Below are 22,855 nucleotides of genomic sequence, written 5' to 3'. Positions count from 1 at the left end.
TTCTCCTGCCTCAGCCTCTGGAGTAGCTGGGACTATAGGTGTGCACCAGTACGCCTGGCTAATTTTTGTACTTTTAGTAGAGACGAGGTTTCCCCATGTTGGCCAGGTTGGTCTAGAACTCCTGATCTCAGGTGATCTGCCCGCCTCGGCCTCCCAAAGTGCTTGGGATTACAGATGCGAGCCACTGTACCCAGCCAATATTGGAGAATAATTTTATAATATAATTTTTATAGATAGAATAGAAAGAGAAGTCGGTATTTCTTCTGGCATGGGTGGTTGACATTTGTTTTGATCATTGATAGTTTAAGAAACTGTCTTTATTCTCACAACACATTAATCGGAATGTGTAACTTTTTTAAGATCATTGTTAAATTTTTGGAAACTATTATGAAATTTCTTTCATAAAAGAGCAGTAACAATGCAGGTTATTTCCACACATTGCGTGGGCCCTCCTGGGCATCTGAAAAGTGGATCCTGCAAGGGATGGCATTGAAGATTGAGCTTCATCAGCCTCATAGTGGCAAATTTGCTTCTGTAGCTCCTTAATAGGATGAGGCTTTAGCAGGGGCTTGTGTTTCACTGCCGTCCCACAAGACCCTCAGGTCCATCAAGACCCAAACTGGACTGTGCTGTGTCCCAAGAATCTTCTTAACATAAGAGTGCTTCAGTTCTCTCATGTTCTGACCCTCCACTAAATATGGGTCAAAAAAAATTTTTTTTCAGCACTTTTGAACTTTTTTTTTTTTTAAGGCAGAGTTTCATTCTGTTGCCCAGGCTGGAACGCCGTAGTGCGATCATGGCTCACAGCAACTTCAAACTCCTGGGCTCAAGGAATCCTCCTATTTCAGTGCCCCAGAGGAGCTGAGACTATAGGTGTGCCACCACACCAGCTAATGGTTTCTATTTTTTGTAGAGATGGGGTCTTGCTATGTTGCCCAGGCTGGTCTCAGACTCCTGGGCTCAAACAATCCTCCCACCTCAGCCTCCCAAAGTGCTGGGATTACAGGCATGAGCTACCATGGCTGGTTACTTTGAACATTTAAAATCAAATTTAAAATTATATATTTTCAGAATGTTTCATGGTTTTTAGGTGGAGGGTGGTTCTGACATCTCACCTCATCACCGGGACAAGCCCTTGTTTCTCTTTTCTTTCTGCATTCACCCCCCCGAGGATCTCACTCATGACTGAAACATCATTTGAGGGGTGATCACCTCCAGATCCCCAGCTGGACAAGCCTCACATCGTCTGGGGGCCTCAGTATCTTCACCTGCGGCGTCCAGTGGGGGTGGGAGCAAGATGGCTTCCCAGCCCCCGCCTCACCCGGACATCACTTGATGCCCAAGTTCCCCTTCTGTGCGCGGCCGCAGCTCTCACTCACCCTCCGGCTTCCTGTCGGGGCTTCCTCAGCCCCACCCCACATTTGGACATTTGGAGCATTTCCTTCCCTGACAGCGGGACCTGGGACCGGGCTGGGGCCCTGGCGGATGGAGACATGCTGCCCCTGCTGCTGCTGCCCCTGCTGTGGGGGGGTGAGTGAGCTGAGGGAGGAGGGACAGGCACGGGGGTGAGAAGGGGGCGCTGGAGCTGCAGCTGAGCCTCTGTGCCCCACTAGGGTCCCCGCAGGAGGAGCCAGGGTACGAGCTGCAAGTGCAGAAGTCGGTGACGGTGCAGGAGGGCCTGTGCGTCTTTGTGCCCTGCTCCTTCTCTTACCCCTGGAGTTCCTGGTATTCCTCTCCCCCACTCTACGTCTACTGGTTCCGGGACGGGGAGAGCCAATACTACAGTCAGGCTGTGGCCACAAACGACCCAGGCAGAAGAGTGAAGCCAGAGACACGGGGCCGATTCCGCCTCCTTGGGGACGTCTGGAAGAAGAACTGCTCACTGAGCATTGGAGATGCCAGAATGCGGGACACGGGAAGCTATTTCTTCTACATGGAGAGAGGAAATGATGTAAGACACAGCTACCAACAGAATAAGCTGAACTTGGAGGTGACAGGTATGGCAGAGGCCCTAGGAGAGGACCCCGGGACGTGGAGACCCCCGTATGAGAACAGGGACAGGGCTTGGGCAGGGGCGGCTGGAGGAGGTGTAAGACTTGGGGCAGGTCGGGGCCTGAGGCCTGGCCACTCTCGGGGTCACACCGTACGTCCTCAAGCCCCTGGGGCCCAGGTATCTCCCTGTCTCCTCCTCAGCCCTGATAGAGAAACCCGACATCCACTTTCTGGAGCCTCTGGAGTCCGGCAGCCCCACAAGGCTGAGCTGCAGCCTTCCAGGATCCTGTGAAGCGGGACGACCTCTCACATTCTCCTGGACATGGAATGCCCTCAGCCCCCTGGACCCTGAGACCACCCGCTCCTCGGAGCTCACCCTCACCCCGAGGCCGGAGGACCATGGCACCAACCTCACCTGTCAGGTGAAACGCCAAGGAGCTCAGGTGACCACGGAGAGAACTGTCCAGCTCAATGTCTCCTGTGAGTGGTGCTGGGGACACAGCTGAGTCCTCAAGGGCAGTGGGAGTGAGGTGTGTGTGTGTGTGTATGTGTGTGTAAGGAAAAGAGAGAGAAACAAAACAACTTGAGAAGCCTTGTGTGTGGATCTGAGCCTTCGGATCTTGGGGGAGTGAGCCAGGACAGCCTTCCCCACTTGGTGGGTTTCTGTGGCTCCTCTTTGGGTACCTCCAGGGCCCATGCCCATCTCACTCCTCAGTGCTGAAGCCAAGGTTATATCTTTTTATCCCAGATGCTCCACAGAACATCACCATCTTCAGGAACGGCACAGGTAGGAAAGACCTTCTCCTCTCTGAAGCTGGGACCTGCCTCTGGGTCTGTCTCTGAGCAGAGATAGAGAATCAGAGCTTGAATGGAATCAGATTTGGGAAGAGCAAGAATGAGAATTACTGCCTTCTGGCTTCCACCTTCTCTGAGCCCCATGTGCAGGCACACATGCACACACGCACATACACACGCACACATGCACACACGCACATACACACGCACACATGCACACACGCACATACACATGCACACGCACACATGCACATCCACCACACACACATACACATGCACACATGCATATACACCGCACATGCACACATGCACATACACACGCACACATGCACATGCACCCACACACACATACACCACACACGCACACATGCACACACGCACATACACACGCACACATGCACACACGCACATACACACGCACACATGCACACACGCACATACACATGCACACGCACACATACACATGCACATGCACACATGCACATCCACCACACACACATACACATGCACACATGCATATACACCACATATGCACACATGCATATACATCACACACATACACATGCAATACACCACACACGCACACATGCACATGCACCCACACATGCACATACACCACACACACATACACCACACACGCATACACACACATACACACACACATGCACACATGCACATATACCACACACGCACACACGCACATACACCACACACACATACACCACACACGCACACACGCACATACACACACACATGCACACACACCACACTTGCACACATGCACATATACCACACACGCACACATGCACATGCACACGCACACAGGTTCACACTCGTGCATTCTGCTCAAAGCAGTGAACAGACTTTAGACCCCTCCCATCTCCCATCCCTCCTGTGGTCTGGTTCTTTCCACAGTCACCAAGGACTGTGCCCCGCTCATCTCAGTCAGCCCAGCTCTGTGGTTCTTCTCCTCTCAGCCTTCCACTCCTGCATCCTCAGTCTTATTTCCTGTCACATTAGCGGACTGTATTTCCCAACGCCACCGGGTGCTCTCTGTCCTCTCTCCACCACAGTCCAGGCATGTACCAGTGAGATATTGAGCCTCCTCTGGAGACTTGAGACTTAGACACTTTTGGTCAGTTTCCTGAGTGTGCAAAGGCCCAGCCTTTAAACCAGGATGGAATCAAGCCAGCATGGGCCAGCGGAGGGGAGGGAGATGTCATCTGGATCCTGGGAAGGAGGGAAGGATAGGGACTGTCAGCCTCCCTGGCCCCATCTCTCTCTCCCTGCCCCTCTCTCCCCACAGCCCTAGAGATCGTACAAAACACCTCGACCCTTCCGGTCCTGGAAGGCCAGCCTCTGCAGCTGCTCTGTGATGCTCCCAGCAACCCCCCTGCACACCTGAGCTGGTTCCAGGGCTCCCCTGCCCCAAACGCCACCCCCATCTCCAATACCGGGATCTTGGAGCTTCGTCGAGTAGGGTCTGCAGAAGAAGGAGGCTTCACCTGCCGGGCTCAGCACCCGCTGGGCTCCCTGCAAATTTTTCTGAATCTCTCAGTTTACTGTGAGTGTGGGGGCAGCTGGAGCAGGAAGTGCATGGTATTAAAGAGGGAAGAGGCCCCCTGCTGAGTCTTGTCCTCCCTCCTCACAGCCCTCCCACAGCTGCTGGGCCCCTCCTGCTCCTGGGAGGCTGAGGGTCTGCACTGCAGCTGCTCCTTTCGAGCCCGGCCGGCCCCCTCCCTGTGCTGGTGGCTTGGGGAGAAGCCGCTGGAGGGGAACAGCAGCCAGGGCTCATTCAAGGTCAACTCCAGCTCAGCTGGGCCCTGGGCCAACAGCTCCCTGATCCTCCACGGGGGGCTCAGCTCCGACCTCAAAGTCAGCTGCAAGGCCTGGAACATCTATGGGTCCCAGAGTGGCTCTGTCCTGCTGCTGCAAGGTCGGGGGCGTATTGCAGAGGGCAGGGGCCTGAGGGGAGGGGCATGGATCCCAGAGTGATGGATGGTGGGAGAGAGAGGCTGGACTGGTGGTGGGGAGGACAGGGGTCTTCATCTCCTGTCTGAGCAGAGCCCTGGAGCAAGTTGCCCAGCAGGTGGGAGGGCAAGAGTCTGAGTCATGGGAGTGAGTTATTGCACGCCCCTCTTTTCTGCAGGGAGATCGAACCTCAGGACAGGAGTGGTTCCTGCAGCCCTTGGTGGTGCTGGTGTCATGGCCCTGCTCTGTATCTGTCTGTGCCTCATCTTCTTTTTAATGTAAGTCTTGGTCCCAGGGAAGGTACAGGGTGGTGTTTGTAGGGAGTAGGAGAGACTGAATCTCAGAAACACAGAGCTAAGGCCAGAGGTGGTGATGTGTGCTTGTGGTTCCAGATGCTCAGGAGTCTGAGGCAGGAGGATCACTTGATCATTGATGTTGAGGCTGCAGTGAGCCAGGATTGTGCCAATGCACTCCATCCTGGGCCTCAGAGCGAGAGACCCTGTCTTAAAAGAAAAACAAAACAAAACAAAAAGCAGAACTGAGTAGATCCAGAGAGGTCTTCTTTTTTTTTCTAATAGCTTTATTGAGATACATATTTTGTACAATTCATCCACTGAAAGTGTACGAGTCAATGGCTTTAAGTATATTGACAGAGTTGTGCATCTTCACCAAAATCAATTTTAGAACATTTTCATTAGCCTAAAGTGAAAAACGAAGACATAAAGAAAACTTGCACCCCTTAGCTATCACTCCTGCTTCTTTTCCCCAGCCCTAACCTATTCCCTGTCTCTGTGGATTTGTCTGTCCTGAAGTTGCAGTTGTACTTCGTGTGAATGGAATCATGCGATATGTGGTCCTTTGTGGCTGGCTTCTTTCACTCGGCATAATGTTTTCAAGGTTCATCTATGTTGTAGCATGCATCGATACTTCATTCCTTTTTGTTTTCAAATAATATTCCATTATACAAATGGAACATATTTGATTTGTGGGTTCAGCTGTTGATGGGTATTTGGGTTGCCTCTGCTTCTTGGCTATGATGCATAACACTGCTATGACCGTTCCTGCCATGGTTTTGTGTGTAAGAGGGGGTCTATATGATGGAAATTCAGTCCATAGCCACCCTGACCAAATCCCTGGTCATCCAGGAGGATGGAGCCCTCACTCCCATATCAGGAAGGTCTCCGAGTTCAGTTCCGGGGCCTGGATGGCTTCATTGTCATTTTCACCATCTTAGCACGGGACGGGGCAACCTGCTAACCCATGCCTGGGTGGTCCCAGCTGCACTGTGCTGGTTTCTTTCCTTAGAGTGAAAGCCCGCAGGAAGCAAGCAGCTGGGAGACCAGAGAAAATGGATGATGAAGACCCCATTATGGGTACCATCACCTCGGTGAGTGGTTTGGGGATCTTCTCATTTGCATGTACACTCGGAAAGTCCAGGCTGAGCTCCTCAGCATTCCACCAAATCCACTCCTCCCTCATCACCTGGGAGTTCTCTTCTCTCCTGTTCTCCCCCTTCATATCCCAGAGCCAGGAAATCATTATGTCCCATTCAACCTTCTTTGTTTTTTGTTTGTTTGTTTGTTTTGAGATGGAGTTTCCCTCTTGTTACCCAGGCTGGAGTGCAATGGTGCGATCTTGGCTCACTGCAAACTCCACCTCCCAGGTTCAAGCGATTCTCCTGCCTCAACCTCTCAAGTAGCTGGGATTATAGGCGCACACCACCATGCCCGGCTAATTTTTGTATTTTTAGTAGAGACGGGGTTTTGCCATGTTAGGCAGGCAGGTCTTGAACTCCTGACCTCAGGTGATCCGCCCTCCTCGGCCTCCCAAAGTGCTGGGATTACAGGCATGAGCCACTGCGCCCAGCCACCAACCTTTTTTCTAAAAGTAAAACTAACTTGTCCTTTGCTCATCTTCCCTCCCCACCTCTACTGACCACAGAGCCTGCCTCACCTCCTCCCTGCCTCCATCTCTCATCCCAAACTTCAGGCTGCCAGAATCATCAGCCCAAAACTATTACTTCCCAGGCAGCCTGGAGTTTCAATGTTGTTGTTGTTTGTTCCTGTTGCTTAGAGAATCAGGCCCATGTTCCTTGCCCCACACCAGGTGGTCACTTCAGCCTGTTTCTGTCCTCTGATCCTGCCCCGTGGCCTGGCCATGCTGGCCTTCTGTCTCCATACAGACCTGCTGTCCTACAACTTTGAGCCCTCGCAAGTATAGTTTCTTCTACCCTTCCTTCCCCGTTTCCACCAGACTACCTCATCTAGTCCTTCCAGCTCTAATCTCAGTATCTGCTACTCTAGTCATTTCCCCTCCTGTTGACATCTACCCCTTCTCTTCTGTGTTTACTGCCCTACATGCATCCCTGTCCCCATCACACATCACCACTGCCTTTACCTGTCTCCACCCCCGCATCATATCTGTGGAATTCTTTTTATTATTATTATTATTATACTTTAAGTTTTAATTCTTTTTTATTTTTATTTTTTGGAGACAGAGTCTTGCTCTGTCACCCAGGCTGGAGTGCAGTGGCGCGACCTCGGCTCACTGCAACCTCCGCCTCCCAGGCTCAAGCAATTCTCCTGCCTCAGCCTCCCAAGTAGCTGGGATTACGGGCATGCACCACCCGGCTAATTTTTGTATTTTTAGTAGAGATGGGGTTTCACCACGTTGGCCAGGCTCGTCTTGAACTCCTGACCTCAGGTGATCTGCCTGCCTCAGCCTCCCAAAGTGCTGGGATTACAGGTGTGAGCCACCGCGCCCGGCCAATATCTGTGGAATTCTTGAAGGACAGGGGCTGGGGCTTCTTTAGCCCCTGCAGTTTTTTCTCACACTGTTTCTGTCCAGCATGTCTCCTCTCCTCTTTTGTAAAATTGATCTAGTGTTGCCCCGAATGAATAGTCCAAAATGCTTAGTTCATGACCAAGCTATCATCACTGGAACAAGCATCATTTACTTTTACTTTTTCACTTTGGTTCATAATATGATAAATAACTGCAAACCCACCATCCAACCTAAGACCTAACATATTGGTGATAACTTATATCCACCTGTGTTGCTCCCTGATCCATTCCCAGTAACCACTGTTGTGAATCTTGTCTTCCTAGTGTTGTCACATATATGTATTGTGGTACATATATATGTTGTCACTTATACCACATATACCACATCACAGTGGTATATGTTGTCACTTATACCACTATTTAGTTTTAATTGTTTATGAATCTACAGAGGGTATCATGTTCCATGCACACTTCTTGGACTTGCTTTGTAGACTCAACATTGTATTATGATTCATCCATGTTGTATAAAGTTGCAGTTGTATTCATTTTTCCCGCTTATAATATATATATTTTTTGAGACAGGGTCTGACTCCATTGCCCAGGCTGGAGTGCAGTGGTGCAATCTTGGCTCATTGCAACCTCCACCTCCCGGGTTCAAGCAACTCTCCTGCCTCAGCCTCCTGAGTAGCTGGGATTACAGGCGCGTACCACCATGCAAGGCTCATTTTTGTATTTTTAGTAGCGATGGGGTTTCACCATGTTGGCCAGGCTGGTCTTGATCCACCCACCTTGACCTCCCAAAGTGCTGGGATTATAGGTGTGACTGCTTATAATATTATATTTTATGATTGTATCTATCACCTAAGCTCATATTGATGCACACTTGAGTTGTTTCCATTTGAGCTGTTCTGAACATTCTTATCCCTGTCTCACCGTACTAACAGGCAAGAGCTTTTCTTTAGCATTACCTAAAAATTGAGTTGCCGCATCGCTGGGCATGTGAATGGGCATCTTTACAAGGTCATGAAAAATGGCTTTCCAAAGCAATTATATCCATTTATACTCTCATCTATGCCTAGGAAATCGTGTTGTTCTGTAATCTCTCCAGCACTTGCTTTTCTCAGTTTTCTCAGTTTTGGAGGCTATTTTACTATCTCACTATGGTATTGATTTGCATTTCCTTGGTTACCAGTGAAGATGAAAAATCTCTCTCTGCTTTCATCTTCTATAAAACACCTGGTCACATCTGGATCCCATTTTCCTATTGGGTGTTTGACTTTTTCTTATTGAATTTGTTGGAGGGCTTTATACATTTTTACACTATTTTTCTCATTATATGTGTTGTAAATATAAATATCTTCTCCCAATGCATAGCTTGTCTTCACTTCTTAAAGTGATCTTCAATGAACATAAGTTCCTAGTTGTAATATAATCATATTCACAAATCCTCTCTTTTCTATTGAGTACCTTTTGGATCTCATTAAAAAAAATTTCACCCATCCTAATATTAGAAAGATATTCAAATATAGTTTCTACTAAAAGTTTTATGCTTCTATTTTTAATTTTGTGGGTACATATTAGATATATATATTTATGGGGTACATGAACTGTTTTAATACAGGCATGCAGTGTGAAATAAACACATCATGAAGAATTGGGTACCCATCCCCTCAAGCATTGATCCGTTGAGTTGCAAACAATCCAGAAGCAACCTAAGTGTCCATCAATAGATGAATGGATAAAGAAAATGTTGTGCATATACACAATGGAGTACTATTCAGCCATAAAAAAGAATGAGATCCAGTCATTTGCAACAACATGGATGGAACTGGAGATCATTATGTTAAGTGAAATAAGCCAGGCACAGAAAGACAAACATTGCATGTTCTCACATATTTGTGGGATCTAAGAATAAAAAAACATTGAACTGATGGACATAGAGAGTATGCTTTTATTTTGACATTTAAGTACTCACTCTATCTGGGGTTGACTTTTGTGTATGGTGTATAGTGTTGATCCATATATGTTTCTCCTTCATTTCTGAATAGTCCTTCTCCCTTCTCCATTGAGCTACATGCCAATTCTGCCATGTATTAAAATTTTATATATTTGTGGGTCTCTTTCTGTGGTCTCTATTCTATTCCAATAGTCAATTTTACTGTCCCTGAGTCATCACTATAAATTCAAAAATAAGTCCTGATATAGAGTACAGCAAAACCTCTTCCTTAATATCCTTCAATAGTATCTTGACCATTCTTGGTCCTTTTTTTTTTTTCACTTAAATGTTAGAATCAGGTTGTCAAGGCTGGGCACGGTGGCTCGCGCCTGTAATCCCAGCACTTTGGGAGGCCAAGGTGGGTGGATCACGAGGTCAGGAGATCAAGACCATCCTGGCTAACATGGTGAAACCCCGTCTCTACTAAAAATAATAATAAAAAAAAATTAGCCAGGCGTGGTGGCAGGCACCTGTAGTCCCAGCTACTCGGGAGGCTGAGGCAGGAGAATGGCGTGAACCTGGGAGGCAGAGCTTGCAGTGAGTGGAGATCACGCCACTGCACTCCAGCATGGGTGAGAGCAAGACTGCATCTCAAAAACAAACAAACAAAAAAACCCAACAAAACAAAACAAAACAAAACAAAAAAAGAATCAGGTTGTCAAATTCCAAAAAATACATTGAATCTACAGCTCAATCTGGAAAAAATTTACTTGTTTAGAAATTCATGCCTTCTTATCCATGACAGTACGTCTTTCTCTCTCTATTCCTTTAAATCTTTTTAAGTGTTTTAAAGAGATAATGTAGAGTTTCTTTACACAGGTCTTATACATCTTTTGCTATTTTTCTTCCTAAATACCAGTTTTTGTTGCTATTGTAAATGCTATCTTTTTAAAAGTGCATTTTCTGATTCCTTATCAGAATGCAGAATGAAAGTATTTAAAAAATATAAGAAGGGTTGATTTTTTTGTAATTAAAAAAAAATCACAGGTTGGTCTTGCATGGGTCCTTTAGCATCTTCTTGCTTTGGTAGCTGGAGAATTCTTAGACATTTATAAGCCTGCTGATCTCTTCTTTTTCAGAGATATAGATACCATCTGAAAAATTAGTGATATTCCTATTTTTAACTGTCATGGCTTGCTGAATCAAAGCAGCTGGGTCTGATGCAAGTGTAATGCTATTTTCTTCAAGAATCAACTCATCCTTTTGGGCTTCAGGTACTGAGCAAGAAATGCCTGTCCTCATGTATACTCTGCAGATGTATTTTTCTTCTAAGAGATGTCAGATTTCAACAAATGACCCACTGTCCTGAATAATCACTTTGATGAGGAAGTGAGGACACACAAACCTAACCTCATCTGGCAACGGAAGTCTATGTAACACCTCAGACTGTGGGCAGTTTGTGACTATGGATGGTTTGAAGAATAGCCAGTTACCTTTCATTTCCCCACCATTTGGCAACACAGAACTTCTCCTTTTCCTTTCCTACATTGATGGGGTTGAATTTCTCGGCTGGGTTCCTTGACGGGATTCACTATAACTGTGCATCTCTTCATAGTGACACCCACCTCCTCTGGGATGTCAGCTCTCTGGATTTAGAGAATTGTCTTAATTCTCTCGGTAAATGCAGCAAGTAAAACTCAATTACATTTTTAATTGATTTCGTTTCCTTCCAACTTGCTAAGCTCCCCTATTAGTTCAAATAACTTGTATATAGAAATTGAAGTATTTTAAATAAATTTTTTTCAATTAAAACAAAATCACAAATTAGGCCAGGTTTGGTGGCTCATGCCTATAATCCCAGAACTTTGGGAGGCTGAGGCAGGAGGATCTCCTGAGGCCAGGAGCTCAAGGCCAGGGGATAACACAGTGAGACCTCCATCTCTACAAAAGGAAAAAAAATCACACATTGGTCTTGGGTATTATTTAGAATCTTTTGGGATTTCAAATTAGATGATTATATCATCTGCAAACTAATAACAGCTTATTTCTTCCCTTTGTCCTAAGCACTTCTTTCCTTTTTCTTGTTTCAATATGCTGGGTGAGATTACGGTCAAAGTTGAGTAGACATAGTGACCATGGGCATCTTTTGCTACTGCTAATTTAGAAGGAAATGCACCCAATATCCTGCCACTTGGTTTTGTGAACTTTCATCAGGTTAAGGAAGTTCCTTTCTATCACTAAATAAGTTTTTATCCTAAATTTCTGTTGTATTTTTTGAATGCATCTACTGATAGGATTTTTTCCTACTTAATCTGTTACCATGGGGAATGACAAAGATTTTTCTAGTATGAAACTACTCCTGCATTCCTGGGAGAAAACCATATTGCTCATAGCATTTTTTTGTATATACTCCAGTAGGTTCAGTTTGATCATCTTTTGCTCAGCACTTTTGCATCTACATGCATGGTCAAGTACACTTGTCATTTTCCTTTTTCCTCCTGTTTCTTTTGTTTGGGCATCAAGATAAGATCGAGAAATTGGGGACTAGTCTCTCTTTTTCTATTGTCTGGAAGAGCGTGTGTAAAACTGAAATGACTTGTTTCCTGAATGGTTAATAGATGTCACTTATCAAACTACCTGGGCCTGGTGGCGTTGCTATGTGCAATTTTCCTAATTTAATCGTTTTATGTATTCTTCAGTGAGCTTTATTCTAGAGACGTGTTCATTTCACCTAAGATTTATATATATATATATTTTGACAAAAGGATATGGGTGGCATTCTTTTGTCTTTATATTATTTGTTTTTGTCGAGATTACTTCCCCTTTTAGAAATATTCCTGACATTGGTTATTTATGACTTCTTTCTTTTTTTCTAGCTAAATCTTGTTAATTGCTTTCCCTATTTTATTATCAGTTTCAAGGAACCAACTTTTGGGATCGTAGAATTTTCTCACTGTATCTTTGTTTTCTATTTTATTGATTTTTACTCTCATTTTCTCAGCACCTTCCTTCTATTTGTTTTGGTTTATTCTGATGATCTTTGATAAATATTTAAGCTGGATACTTAGCTTCTTAGTGTATATATTTTCATTCTCTATAAAACGTAGTTAGGGATAAATTTCTCTCAGAATTTCATTTTCATCCCATTCCACAAATTTTGATATGTATTATTTGAATAACATTCAGTTGTGGATATTGTTAAAACAACATTGTGATTTCTTCTTTGAATCTTAAATTATTTGGGATTAAAAATTCCAAAGGTATGCAGATTTTAAACATCTTTCATAATTAAATTCTAAGTAGACGCTTTTTGGTCAGAATACATGGTTTTATGATATCTATTTTTAAAATTTGTTGAGACTTGATCTGTGGCCTGTATACAATGAATTTTTGTAAATGTTTCCTGTGTGCTTAAGAATAATGTATATTTTTAGCCAGGCGCGGTGGCTCATGCCTGTAATCCCAGCACTTTGGGAGGCCGAGGTGGGCGGATCACAAGGTCAGGAGTTCAAGACCAGCCTGGCCAATATGGTGAAACCCCGTCTCTACTAAAAATATAAAAATTACCTGGGCATGCTGGGTGGTGGCAGGCACCTGTAGTCCCACCTACTTGGGAGGCTGAGGCAGGAGAATCGCTTGAATCCAGGAGGCAGAGGTTGCAGTGAGCCAAGATCGTGCCACTGCACTCCAGCCTGGGCAACAATGTACATTTTTTATTTCTTAAATTAACAGGCCAGTGTGTTAATTGTAATGTTCAAATCCAAATCTTTAGATGTCGATAGATCTTCCCATCATGTCAATACTTGAGAGAGGTGTGTTGAAATCTTACATTATGATAATGTATTTGTCAATTTCTTACTGTAGTTCTATCAATTATGTTTCTTATATTTGATGTACTTTTAAATTAAAACCATATATTTTAGAAAAGCATTATATCTTCTCAGTGAACTGAACATTTTATCAAACATAGTAATTCTTTCTCTTCATAGTGGTGCTTTTTTTTTTTTTTTTTTTTTTTTTTTGAGACAGAGTCTCACTCTGTTGCCCAGGCTGCAGTGCAGTGGCACGATCTCAGCTCACTGCAACTTCCACCTCCTGGGTTCAAGCAATTCTCCTGCTTCAGCCTCCTGAGTAGCTGGGATTACAGGTGCCCACCACCACGCCCAGGTAATTTTTGTATTTTTAGGGGAGACAGGGTTTCACCATATTGACCGGGCTGGTCTTGAACTCCTGGGCTCAAGTGATCTGCCCACCTCGTCCTCCCAAAGTGCTGGGATTATAGGTGTGAGCCACTGTGCCCGGCTCATAATGATGCTTTTTGCTTTAAAGTCTGTTCGAATGGATTTTTTTTTTTTTTTTTTTTTTTTTTGAGGCAGGATCTCACTCTTTCAGGCAGGCTGGATGAAGTGGCATGTGGATCTTAATATAGCTACTCTAGTTTCTTATTGATTAGTTAGATGCCTGATACTTTTTCATTTTCTTCCATCCTCCCAACATTTTATGTATTTATGCTCTACCAGTGATTTTTGTAAACAGTATATAACGAGGTTTTAAAAAATCCAATTTGACATCCCTTGTTGAGTTTACTCTACGGGTATTTATTGTAGTTACTGACATATGTGGATTTCTTTTTTTTTTTTTCAACTTTACTTTCTTTTTTTTTATTATTATTATACTTTAGGTTTTATGTACATGTGCGCATTTCTTTCTACTATTTTACCTTTTACTTTCACTTAGTTACACTTTTTCAATATTTCATTTTTCTCCTTTCTTATTTAGAAGCTTAATATCTTGCCGGGCACAGTGATGCATACCTGTAATTCCAGCTACTTGGGAGGGTGAGGTAGGAGCATCGCTTGAGCCCAGGAGTTTGAATCTAGTATGAGCAACATAGCAAGACTCTCGCCTCAAAAAAAAAAAAATTAATATCTCTGTTTTACATCTAACAAAAAGAATTTTGGTGCGCTTTTATATCTCTTGGCCTCTCTTCCTTCAACTCCTTACAATGTTGATATTTTCTACAGATGTGCAGTTTTTGTTCTGTGTTATTATGAACATACTTAGCATTTTTCTATTATTTGATTTTTAAAAAAATATACAGCTACACATTTTGCTGAGGTATTTTGTCACCTTTCTATTCCATACTTATCACAGATTTTCTGTTTTCCTTTCTCTTTCTCTCTTTTTATTTGAATTCTTCCTCCCAATGGGTTTTCAATTTGGGTTCCTCAAGGCTTCTGAAGACTTATATGCCTGGAAATATCTTTTATTCCCTTACATTTGAATTTTATTTGGCAGGATATACATTCTAAAATTAAAGTGATTTTCCTTTGGTGCTTTAAACTCCACCCCACTGTTTCTTGCATTTAGTATTGCTGTTAAGACATCTTACGTCATTCTTAATCTCACGTATTTGTAGGTAATCCACTCATTTTCCCTGGAAACTTTTATAATTTTCTCTTTGGTTCTGATATTCTTAAGATTCACTATCCTGTATCTAGGCATGGGATTCCCTGCATCTTTTTCTTGCACTCGTGGAGCCCTTTCAGCTGAGGTGTTTCATCTTCTTTAACTCTGGAAATTTTGTTTCCATTATTTTTTTCAAAAAGTTCTTCCTTTTCTATTTCTTTTTTTTTTAAGGCAGAGTCTTGCTTTCTTGCCCAGGCTGGAGTGCAGTGGCTCGATCTTCTCTCACTGCAAGCTCTGCCTCCCGGGTTCACGCCATTCTCCTGCCTCAGCCCTCCGAGTAGCTGGGACTACAGGCACCCACCACCATGCCCGGCTAATTTTTTGTATTTTTAGTAGAGGTGGGGTTTCACCTTCTTAGCCAGGATGGTCTTGATCTCTTGACCTTGTGATCCGCCAGCCTCGGCCTCTCAAAGTACTGGCGTGAGCCACCGTGCCCGGCCTATTTCTTTTTTATCTTATTTGAAAACTATTATTATCTAAATGTTCAAGTGTTTTGTTTTGTTTTGTTTTGTTTTTTTGACAGTCTCACTCTGTTGCCCAGGCTGGAGTGCAGTGGCACAATCTCGGCTCACTGCAATCTCTGCCTTCTGGGTTCAAGTGAATCTCATGCCTCAGCCTCCTGAGTAGCTGGGATTACAGGTGCACATCATCACACCTGGCTAATTTTTGTATTTTTTTAGAGACAGGATTTTGCCATGTTAGCCAAGCTGATCTTGAACTCCTGACCTCAAGTGATCTGCCTGCCTCGGCCTTCCAAAGTGCTGGGATTACAGGCATGAGCCACCCCGCCCGGCCAAAGTTTTCTATTTCTATCCTCCATCTATCTTAACCTTTTCCTCATATGTTCTGGTCTTCATCCTTCCCTACTTCCTTTTAGGGGATACTTCTGACGGCCCTTCTAGCTCACTAATTTGCCCTCAATTATAGTCATTCTATTCTCCATCCCATCCATTGGGCTCTTCCTATGATATTTTTCAGATATTTCCACATGGCCCTTTTTGCATCAAGTACACAATTACATAATTCCTTATTATGTTTCACATTCATTTTTCATGCACACTTTGTTATGGACAAAGTTTCTTATGCTTGTTTTCATGCTGTTAATATTGCCACATCTTTTTAGTGCATGTAATGTGCTCAGTTTAGCTTCTTGACCAAAGCGTCCTAGTACTGGTGCTTCTAGTGGTCTATCAGGTTCTGTTGGTTTGCTTTTCTTCAAAGGTGCCCAGCCTTCTGAGCTGTGAGCTCATATTCCCCTGGGGTTACTGGCTACTCTGGCAGTGTTTCTTGAATGAGGGAAGGGCAGATGCTGGCCTGTGTCAGGCTTACTGAGCCAAAGAAATGACAGGGACGCTGGGCACGGTGGCTCACGCCTGTAATCCCAGCACTTTGGGAGGCTGAGGCGGGCAGATCACCTGAGGTCGGAAGTTTGAGACCAGCCTGACCAACATGGAGAAACTCCATCTCTACTAAAAATACAAAATTAGCCAGGTGTGGTGGCACATGCCTGTAATCCCAGCTACTTGGGAGGCTAAGGCAGGAGAATCGCTTGAACCTGGGAGGTGGAGGTTGCAGTGAGCCGAGATCATGCCATTGCACTCCAGCCTAGGCAACAAGAGCGAAGCATCGTCTCAAAAAAAGAGAAATGACTGGGACAAGCCCCAGGGTGGAGCCCCTCAGGAACCCAAACCACACCCAACCAGTCCCACTTCCTATCACCCCAGTAAGGCAGCTTAAGTCATCCCTCCATCTTCAGACCCTCGTGGAGAAGCAACATTGGTCGAGGACTCTCGTTGCATTGTGATCCACCAGCCCTGGGAGTTTGGAGTGGAGAAAATAGCAAGGAGAATGTCAAAGACCAGTGAGCTTCCACCTCTGTTCTCCTTCTCCTCACCCCAGTGGGCCTCTGGTGCTTACCCAACACATGCCTCTTGGACACTGGCACATCCTAATCCTGTCCATACTCTGAATTCTGCAGTGAGGGGCAGACAATGTTTGTCCCATTGGAAGGGTAGAGGAGAGAAAGGAGAAGAATTCAAGTATGTTTGGGGTAACCCACCCTCTCAACAAGCCAGCTGTCCCCCCGCCCAGTTCTCCCACCCCTTTTCTTCAAATTAGCCTTTACTTTCCCCTAGGGATATCAGTGTGATTGATTGATCACAAATTGATTTGTAAAGTTTTGTTCACCCAGGAGCTCCATCTTTAGTTCCATCGTTGGTAGGTCTTGGAGAACAGAGCCAGTGTATGAATTCACTCTTTTGACAAGAACTATGGTAGAGAGAGCTTTGTTTTCTCCTTTATTTTACCTTTAACCCTTCTGCACACTTTCATACCATAGGCAGAATGGTAAAGTGAGGCACAGCGTGGTCCCTGGAGTTTGACGTCCTGCATTCAGGTTCTAGATTCACCCACTTGCAAGCTGTGTGACCTTGGATAAGCTAATGAACCTCCCTGCTTTTTTGTTTTCTCTTATGGAAATGGGGTTATTAATATGCTAGTATCTGTCTCGGATTGTTACAAGGAGTGCTTAGTAAAGTGGCAAGCTCACAGGGAGCTCACTTATAACTGTTATCCAGTATTACTTTTCCTTCTGTCTAACAAGGAACTGCACGAGGGGGAGGTATTTGGGTGGTTTCAGTCTGCTTTATGTCCTCATTTACAAGAACAGCATCTAGCCCAAAGCAAGCACTCAGCAAAGAGCTATTGAGTGAAAGGGTGAACATACTGCATTATCCTATTTACTAATCTGAGCTGTGCCTTTTCTTTCGGTTGCCAATTTCACCCTTTTTATTTCATATACTGCAAACCTATTGATAGACATATGTCTTTATTTCTTCCTTTGGCTGCATAATGCTGGTGTGCATAGCCACTTTTTCATTTTATTTCATCTTTCTTGTGCCTAATATAAGAAGCTCTCTCCAGAAAGTCTATTTTTTTCTGACACAATGAAGCCATTTTTCCCTAACTCTGGAGTCCTTTTAAAAAAACTTTATGGCCAGGTGTGGTGGCTCACACCTGTAATCCCACCACTCTGGAAGGCTAAGCTGGGCCAGTCGCTTAGCCCAGGAGTTTGAGACCAACCTGGGTAACGTGGCGAAACCCTGTCTTTACAAAAATTAGCTGGGTATGGTGGCATGTGCCTGTGGTCTCAGCTACTCAGGAAGCTGAGGTGGGAGGATTGCTTGAGCCAGGGACGGGAGGTTGCAGTGAGACGAAATCACACCACTGCCCTCCAGCCTGGATGATAGAGTGAAACTCTGTCTCAAAAAGAAAACTTCTGAGCTACTGTTTGAAGACTCACATTGCTTTCAACATATTTTCCATAGCGTGATGGGTAGGGATATGGGTGAAGGTGGGAGAGGAAAGAAATTGCTTACTTGTGTCTGGTTACCAGCTTTGCTGGGGACAGGATCTGCTCCATTTTGTTTCTGTTTCATGGAACTTGGGTCCAGGATCAGAATTGCCATCTCTTTTCTGGTTTGCACATAAGACACCTTGTAACACATGCCGAAGGTATACATTTGCTTCATCTATAATCCGCTCCTCCTGCCTAGGTCAGGGTCTATGTCTGATTTCTCACACTGTACGTGCCCAGAACCTGAAACGGGGAGACAGGGCTGAGTTCGAATCCTGGCCTCACCATGTATTAGATGAATAACCCTGGGCAAGCTACTTAACCTCTCTCCACCTCAGTTTCCCTGTGTGTAAGGTGGGGATAATTAGAATATCTTTTATACTGTTGTGGGTTTTTTTAATGATGATTCAATGTGATTAGTAAGTCCTCAATATGGTCTCATCAATCATAGTATTACAAAATTTTGAAAGAATGAGTGAATAGTTGAGTTCACAGGAAATGTATATGGACAGGTGGGGCCGGGATTTGAACCCAGCCCTGTCTGCTCTGTGCCAGGTCCTGGGCATGTACAGTGTGAGAAATCAGACATAGACCCTGACCTAGGCAGCCTATGGCCTGTCCTTAGGAGGAGTGGATTATAAAAGGATGAATTGATAAATGTCACATCAGCCCAACTTCCCTGTGGGAACCATTTGTTGTATTTTTCTCTTATTTGGTGTTGAGGTCTCTCTTTGGGGAGTGGTCATAAACTCTAGCCCTGCCTTGAATGGGAACCGCAGGGATCTGGCCATCATGTTCACAGTTTGACTTTCACAGAATGCTCCTTTATCCTGGCACACCACCTACTGCCTAAGTGCCCGGCCTGTGACCCCCTCTCACAGCAAACTTGTTTATCCTGGCAGATTCCCTTGCAGCTTTCCTATGACCTGTGTCCAGTTTATTCCCGCCAAGACAGCTATTCTCTAGGAGAGCCTTGACCAGAAAAGAAGTTAGGTTCAGGTCTGTTGGGCGGGTGGGACACAGAGGAGACAGCAGAACAAAACACATGAAATAACAGAAGCAGTTTGTTACTCACAGGTCCCAGAGAGAAGACAGCACAGCAAGCCTGGAAGGGCGAATGGAAAGGAGGGAACTGACCAGGACACAAGTGCCCATCCAGTGGGTAGGGAGCAAGAAAGAGAGAGAGAAGGACCCATGAGCCAAAGCCTTAATTAGAGTCCAGGGCATAACCCAAGCAGGCTTCCCACAGGGAGTTCTAACTGGGGGTTTAGAGCTAGCAGGCAGGAGTTCTGTGGAGCCACGCTGTGACTGAGAGGTGGTTGCCGCAGTATATCTGTGTAGCCTATGAGGGACACAGGAGTCAGGAGGTAAGTCAAGTAGGTTGTAGCTGTATGTCCCATAGGGAGCTGGTCACAAGGAGATGGTTGTATAAGGCAGACATTTGGATTAACCGCCTTAGGGAACTGGGAGGAGGCAGAGAATTGGAAATTGTGTCCAGGTGACTAAGCCCTGCTTCTGGCATGAGAAAGTCCAACTTATATTCAAAATAAATCCCAAGGCAACATATAAACATAAGAACTCATTATTCTACGCCTGCCTCTTTATTCCTACTGTGACACCTTTCCTTCCCCTTTACTCAGGGTTCCAGGAAGAAGCCCTGGCCAGACAGCCCCGGAGACCAAGCATCTCCTCCTGGGGATGCCCCTCCCTTGGAAGAACAAAAGGAGCTCCATTATGCCTCCCTTAGTTTTTCTGAGATGAAGTTGAGGGAGCCTAAGGATCAGGAAGCCCCAAGCACCACGGAGTACTCGGAGATCAAGACAAGCAAGTGAGGATTTGCCCAGAGTTCAGTCCTGGCTGAAGGAGCCACAGCCTGTCTGGGGGAAAGGACAAGTCAGGGACCACTTGCTGAAGCACGAAGAGACCTTGTGGCAATGTTAACATTAACTGATGTTTAAGTGCTCCAAGCAGAGCAGAAAGAAGACAGATGATGGAATTAGAGAGGTGGGCTCAAACCTAGACCCTGGCACTGTCATCAAGCAATTCACTGCATCCCTCTGTGCCTCAGTTTCCCATTCTGTAAATCAGAGATCATGCATGTTACCTCAAAGGTTGTTGTGAACATTAAAGAAATCAACACATGGAAATCAACCAACATGGGTCCTCGCACAGGGTGTTGTGCTCAGTGCTTTCTGGTCTATCTTCCTTGAACAGGAAGGTCCTGCTGGCAAGTTCTTTCAAGGCTGGGGATGACCAGGCACAAAAAACAGGGCAGCAATATGTTGGTGTCACTCCCCTTCCCAAAACTTTTCAAAGACTCCCTAAGAAAGACCAGCCCCTCAGCCTGGCACTTGGTTCATGATGTGGGATCTTATATCCTTGCCAGGGTCATATCTTTGCCCACTTTTACCTGCAATCCTTGCATCATATTCCATTGGCTCCAGTCCTTCATTTATGAGACCCATAGGAATCCTCCCAACAGCCAAAGAGTTGAGTCTAACTCTTTCCTGCCCAAACCCATTCATGGCCCCCTGGTCTTAGACAATATATCACAAGCATCTCCCCTGACACTTAAAGTCCTTCATGACCTCCCTGCTATCTATTCATTTATAGTTTCCTCTTGGCCAACCCTTCCTTAAGCCTTTCATGCTGGTTCATACCACACTGTCTTTGCAATTTGACATTCCTCCTCCTGGAAGCCATGCCTCCTTGCTTTCATCTGGCTTACACTATCTTTTCCTCCAAACATGAGTTAATGGGTGGTCTTGGGTTGGAAGAGTGGACTGAAGAAAGAACTTATACTCTCCCTCCTCTAAAATTGAACTAATTTATTTTTTAAAATGCTAAACAAAAAGCAGCTAAAAATTCTCCAGTTACTTATCTAGGGTATCTCCAAACCCAGATAAATGACAATGTTAGAAACTTTAGCAAGTGGCCATGAGGAAATGAGTGGATAATTCCAGTGGAGTACTGGGAGGACATTGATTCTCAATATCTACCACCCAAACCTCATTTTCATCACTGTAAAGAAATTGAATTGTGACTACTGTTTTGGTTATGACAGGTTAGATAATTTTGATCAAGTCTTGTGTTGAAAATAATAAAATCTTCTGGGGAAAAAATGAGTAGAAAAAGAATACTTCCCTTAAATAGTATAGAATGCCTGAAAAGAAAATGGGAACTTAGTAGGCCAAAATTCTGGGGAAAGGCTGAACCCAGAGAAGTAAGCAGAATCACTAAGCCAAAATTCCCAAGGGCATTTGCTCATATTGAAAAACGAAGCTTTGGTTCTGTGGTCTTGCATGTGGCTCTGGAAATGAAGGTTAAGTATATGGCCCAGCGAAAGGTTGGAAATGTCAAAAGAGACCATCCCCACATTGGGTTTGTGTCAAGGTAAGGCTGAATCAAAACTGAAGACAAGGAAAAAAGTCTGAACAGCTACCAGAGAAAAAGGATCACCTTCAAAAGAAAAGTCATTTAATTGACAACTGAATTATCAGTAGCAAACTGGAGAGTAGAAGAAGGCAAATACTATTTCTAACATCAATTTGTAATCTATACTCAGTAAAGTCAACTCAAAAATGAGAAAGCAATAATGATCTTTCAGAGCAAGTAAATGGGGGAGCTTTAATAAAAACAAAAGATAGTTTAGAATTCCTGACAATCACAATGGCTAAGTACCAAGGTAAGTGTATTTTACATGTCCTAATATCCATATATTATCCAGGAGGAGAGAGAGGTTTTCATTTACTAAAGACTTTGATAGGTTAATAATGCATGCTGTAAATTTTTCTCATGATGGCTAAAAGAACAGAATCATAATATATAACTTTCAACCTAGTGATCATTAAAGGTATTAAAAAGTTTTTAATACCTATTAAATACCTATTAATAACTATTTAATACCTATTAGTTTTTAATACCCATTAAATAGGTATTAAATACCTATTAACAACTATCTAATACCTATTAAATAGTTTTTAATACCTATTTAATAACTATTAAAAACTTAGTAAACCAGCCAGGCACAGTGGCTCACACCTGTAATCCTAGCACTTTGAGAGGCCGAGGGGTGGAGAATCACTTGAGCCCAGGAGTTCGAGAATAATCCCAAATATCAGCAACGTAGTAGTCATAAAGAAGGTCAGGGAGGGTGGGAAACAAAGAGGGGTTCTAAGATTCCCGGGGTGCCTGCATGTTATATTTCTCAGCATAACAGATGATTACACAATGTGAATGGTAAGTATATTTTTGATAACACAAACATGGAAAAATATTGCAAGCTAGGAAATGTCTGATCTTCTGATAGTCATCTTTTCTTAAATTTTTTGAAGAAAAAATAATTTTCTTTAAGGAGATTATGACAAAAAGTTAATAAAAACTCATCCTTCTTACCAAAAATCTTGATAGATTTGACAACATCACAATGGAAAATATCACCAGGCTCAGTGGCTCATGCCTGTAATCCCAGCACTATTGGGAGAGTGAGGCGGGAGGATCACTTGAGCCCCGGTGTTTGGAACAAGCCTGGCAATGTAGTGAGACCCTGTCTCT

The 22,855-nt window shown here is 44.3% G+C and overlaps 1 protein-coding gene across 2 annotated transcripts; it reads left to right on the top strand.

The window, feature by feature from the left end:
• The first annotated feature begins 1,297 nt into the window (after positions 1 to 1,297).
• On the top strand, positions 1,298 to 20,452 carry SIGLEC5 (sialic acid binding Ig like lectin 5). 2 transcript variants are annotated; one of them, XM_024237131.3, is made up of 9 exons: positions 1,300 to 1,530; positions 1,614 to 1,997; positions 2,194 to 2,472; positions 2,741 to 2,779; positions 4,094 to 4,351; positions 4,439 to 4,723; positions 4,937 to 5,036; positions 6,064 to 6,145; positions 19,942 to 20,452. In XM_024237131.3, exons 1-9 carry the CDS (start codon positions 1,494 to 1,496, stop codon positions 20,131 to 20,133), a joined length of 1,656 nt encoding a protein of 551 aa, XP_024092899.2. In that variant the 5' UTR covers positions 1,300 to 1,493; the 3' UTR covers positions 20,134 to 20,452. The 2 variants fall into 2 exon arrangements, with proteins under 2 accessions (XP_054397072.2, XP_024092899.2); XM_054541097.2 differs by lacking the exon at positions 6,064 to 6,145 and having other exon boundaries at positions 1,298 to 1,530; positions 19,942 to 20,062.
• Positions 20,453 to 22,855: the final 2,403 nt, after the last annotated feature.

Source organism: Pongo abelii, chromosome 20, assembly GCF_028885655.2.
Source record: "Pongo abelii isolate AG06213 chromosome 20, NHGRI_mPonAbe1-v2.0_pri, whole genome shotgun sequence".
In the NCBI taxonomy this organism is placed as follows: domain Eukaryota; kingdom Metazoa; phylum Chordata; class Mammalia; order Primates; family Hominidae; genus Pongo; species Pongo abelii.
The sequence above is the reverse complement of the archived record's forward strand: the minus strand, read 5'-3'. Positions and strand labels throughout refer to the sequence as shown.

Coding starts and splice junctions, on each gene's coding strand:
- SIGLEC5 (XM_024237131.3), top strand. CDS start 1,494: ATGCTGCCCCTGCTGCTGCTGCCCCTGCTGTGGGGGG. Junction 1,998..2,193: donor GCTGAACTTGGAGGTGACAG/GTATGGCAGAGG, acceptor TCTCCTCCTCAG/CCCTGATAGAGAAACCCGAC. Junction 4,724..4,936: donor CTCTGTCCTGCTGCTGCAAG/GTCGGGGGCGTA, acceptor TCTTTTCTGCAG/GGAGATCGAACCTCAGGACA.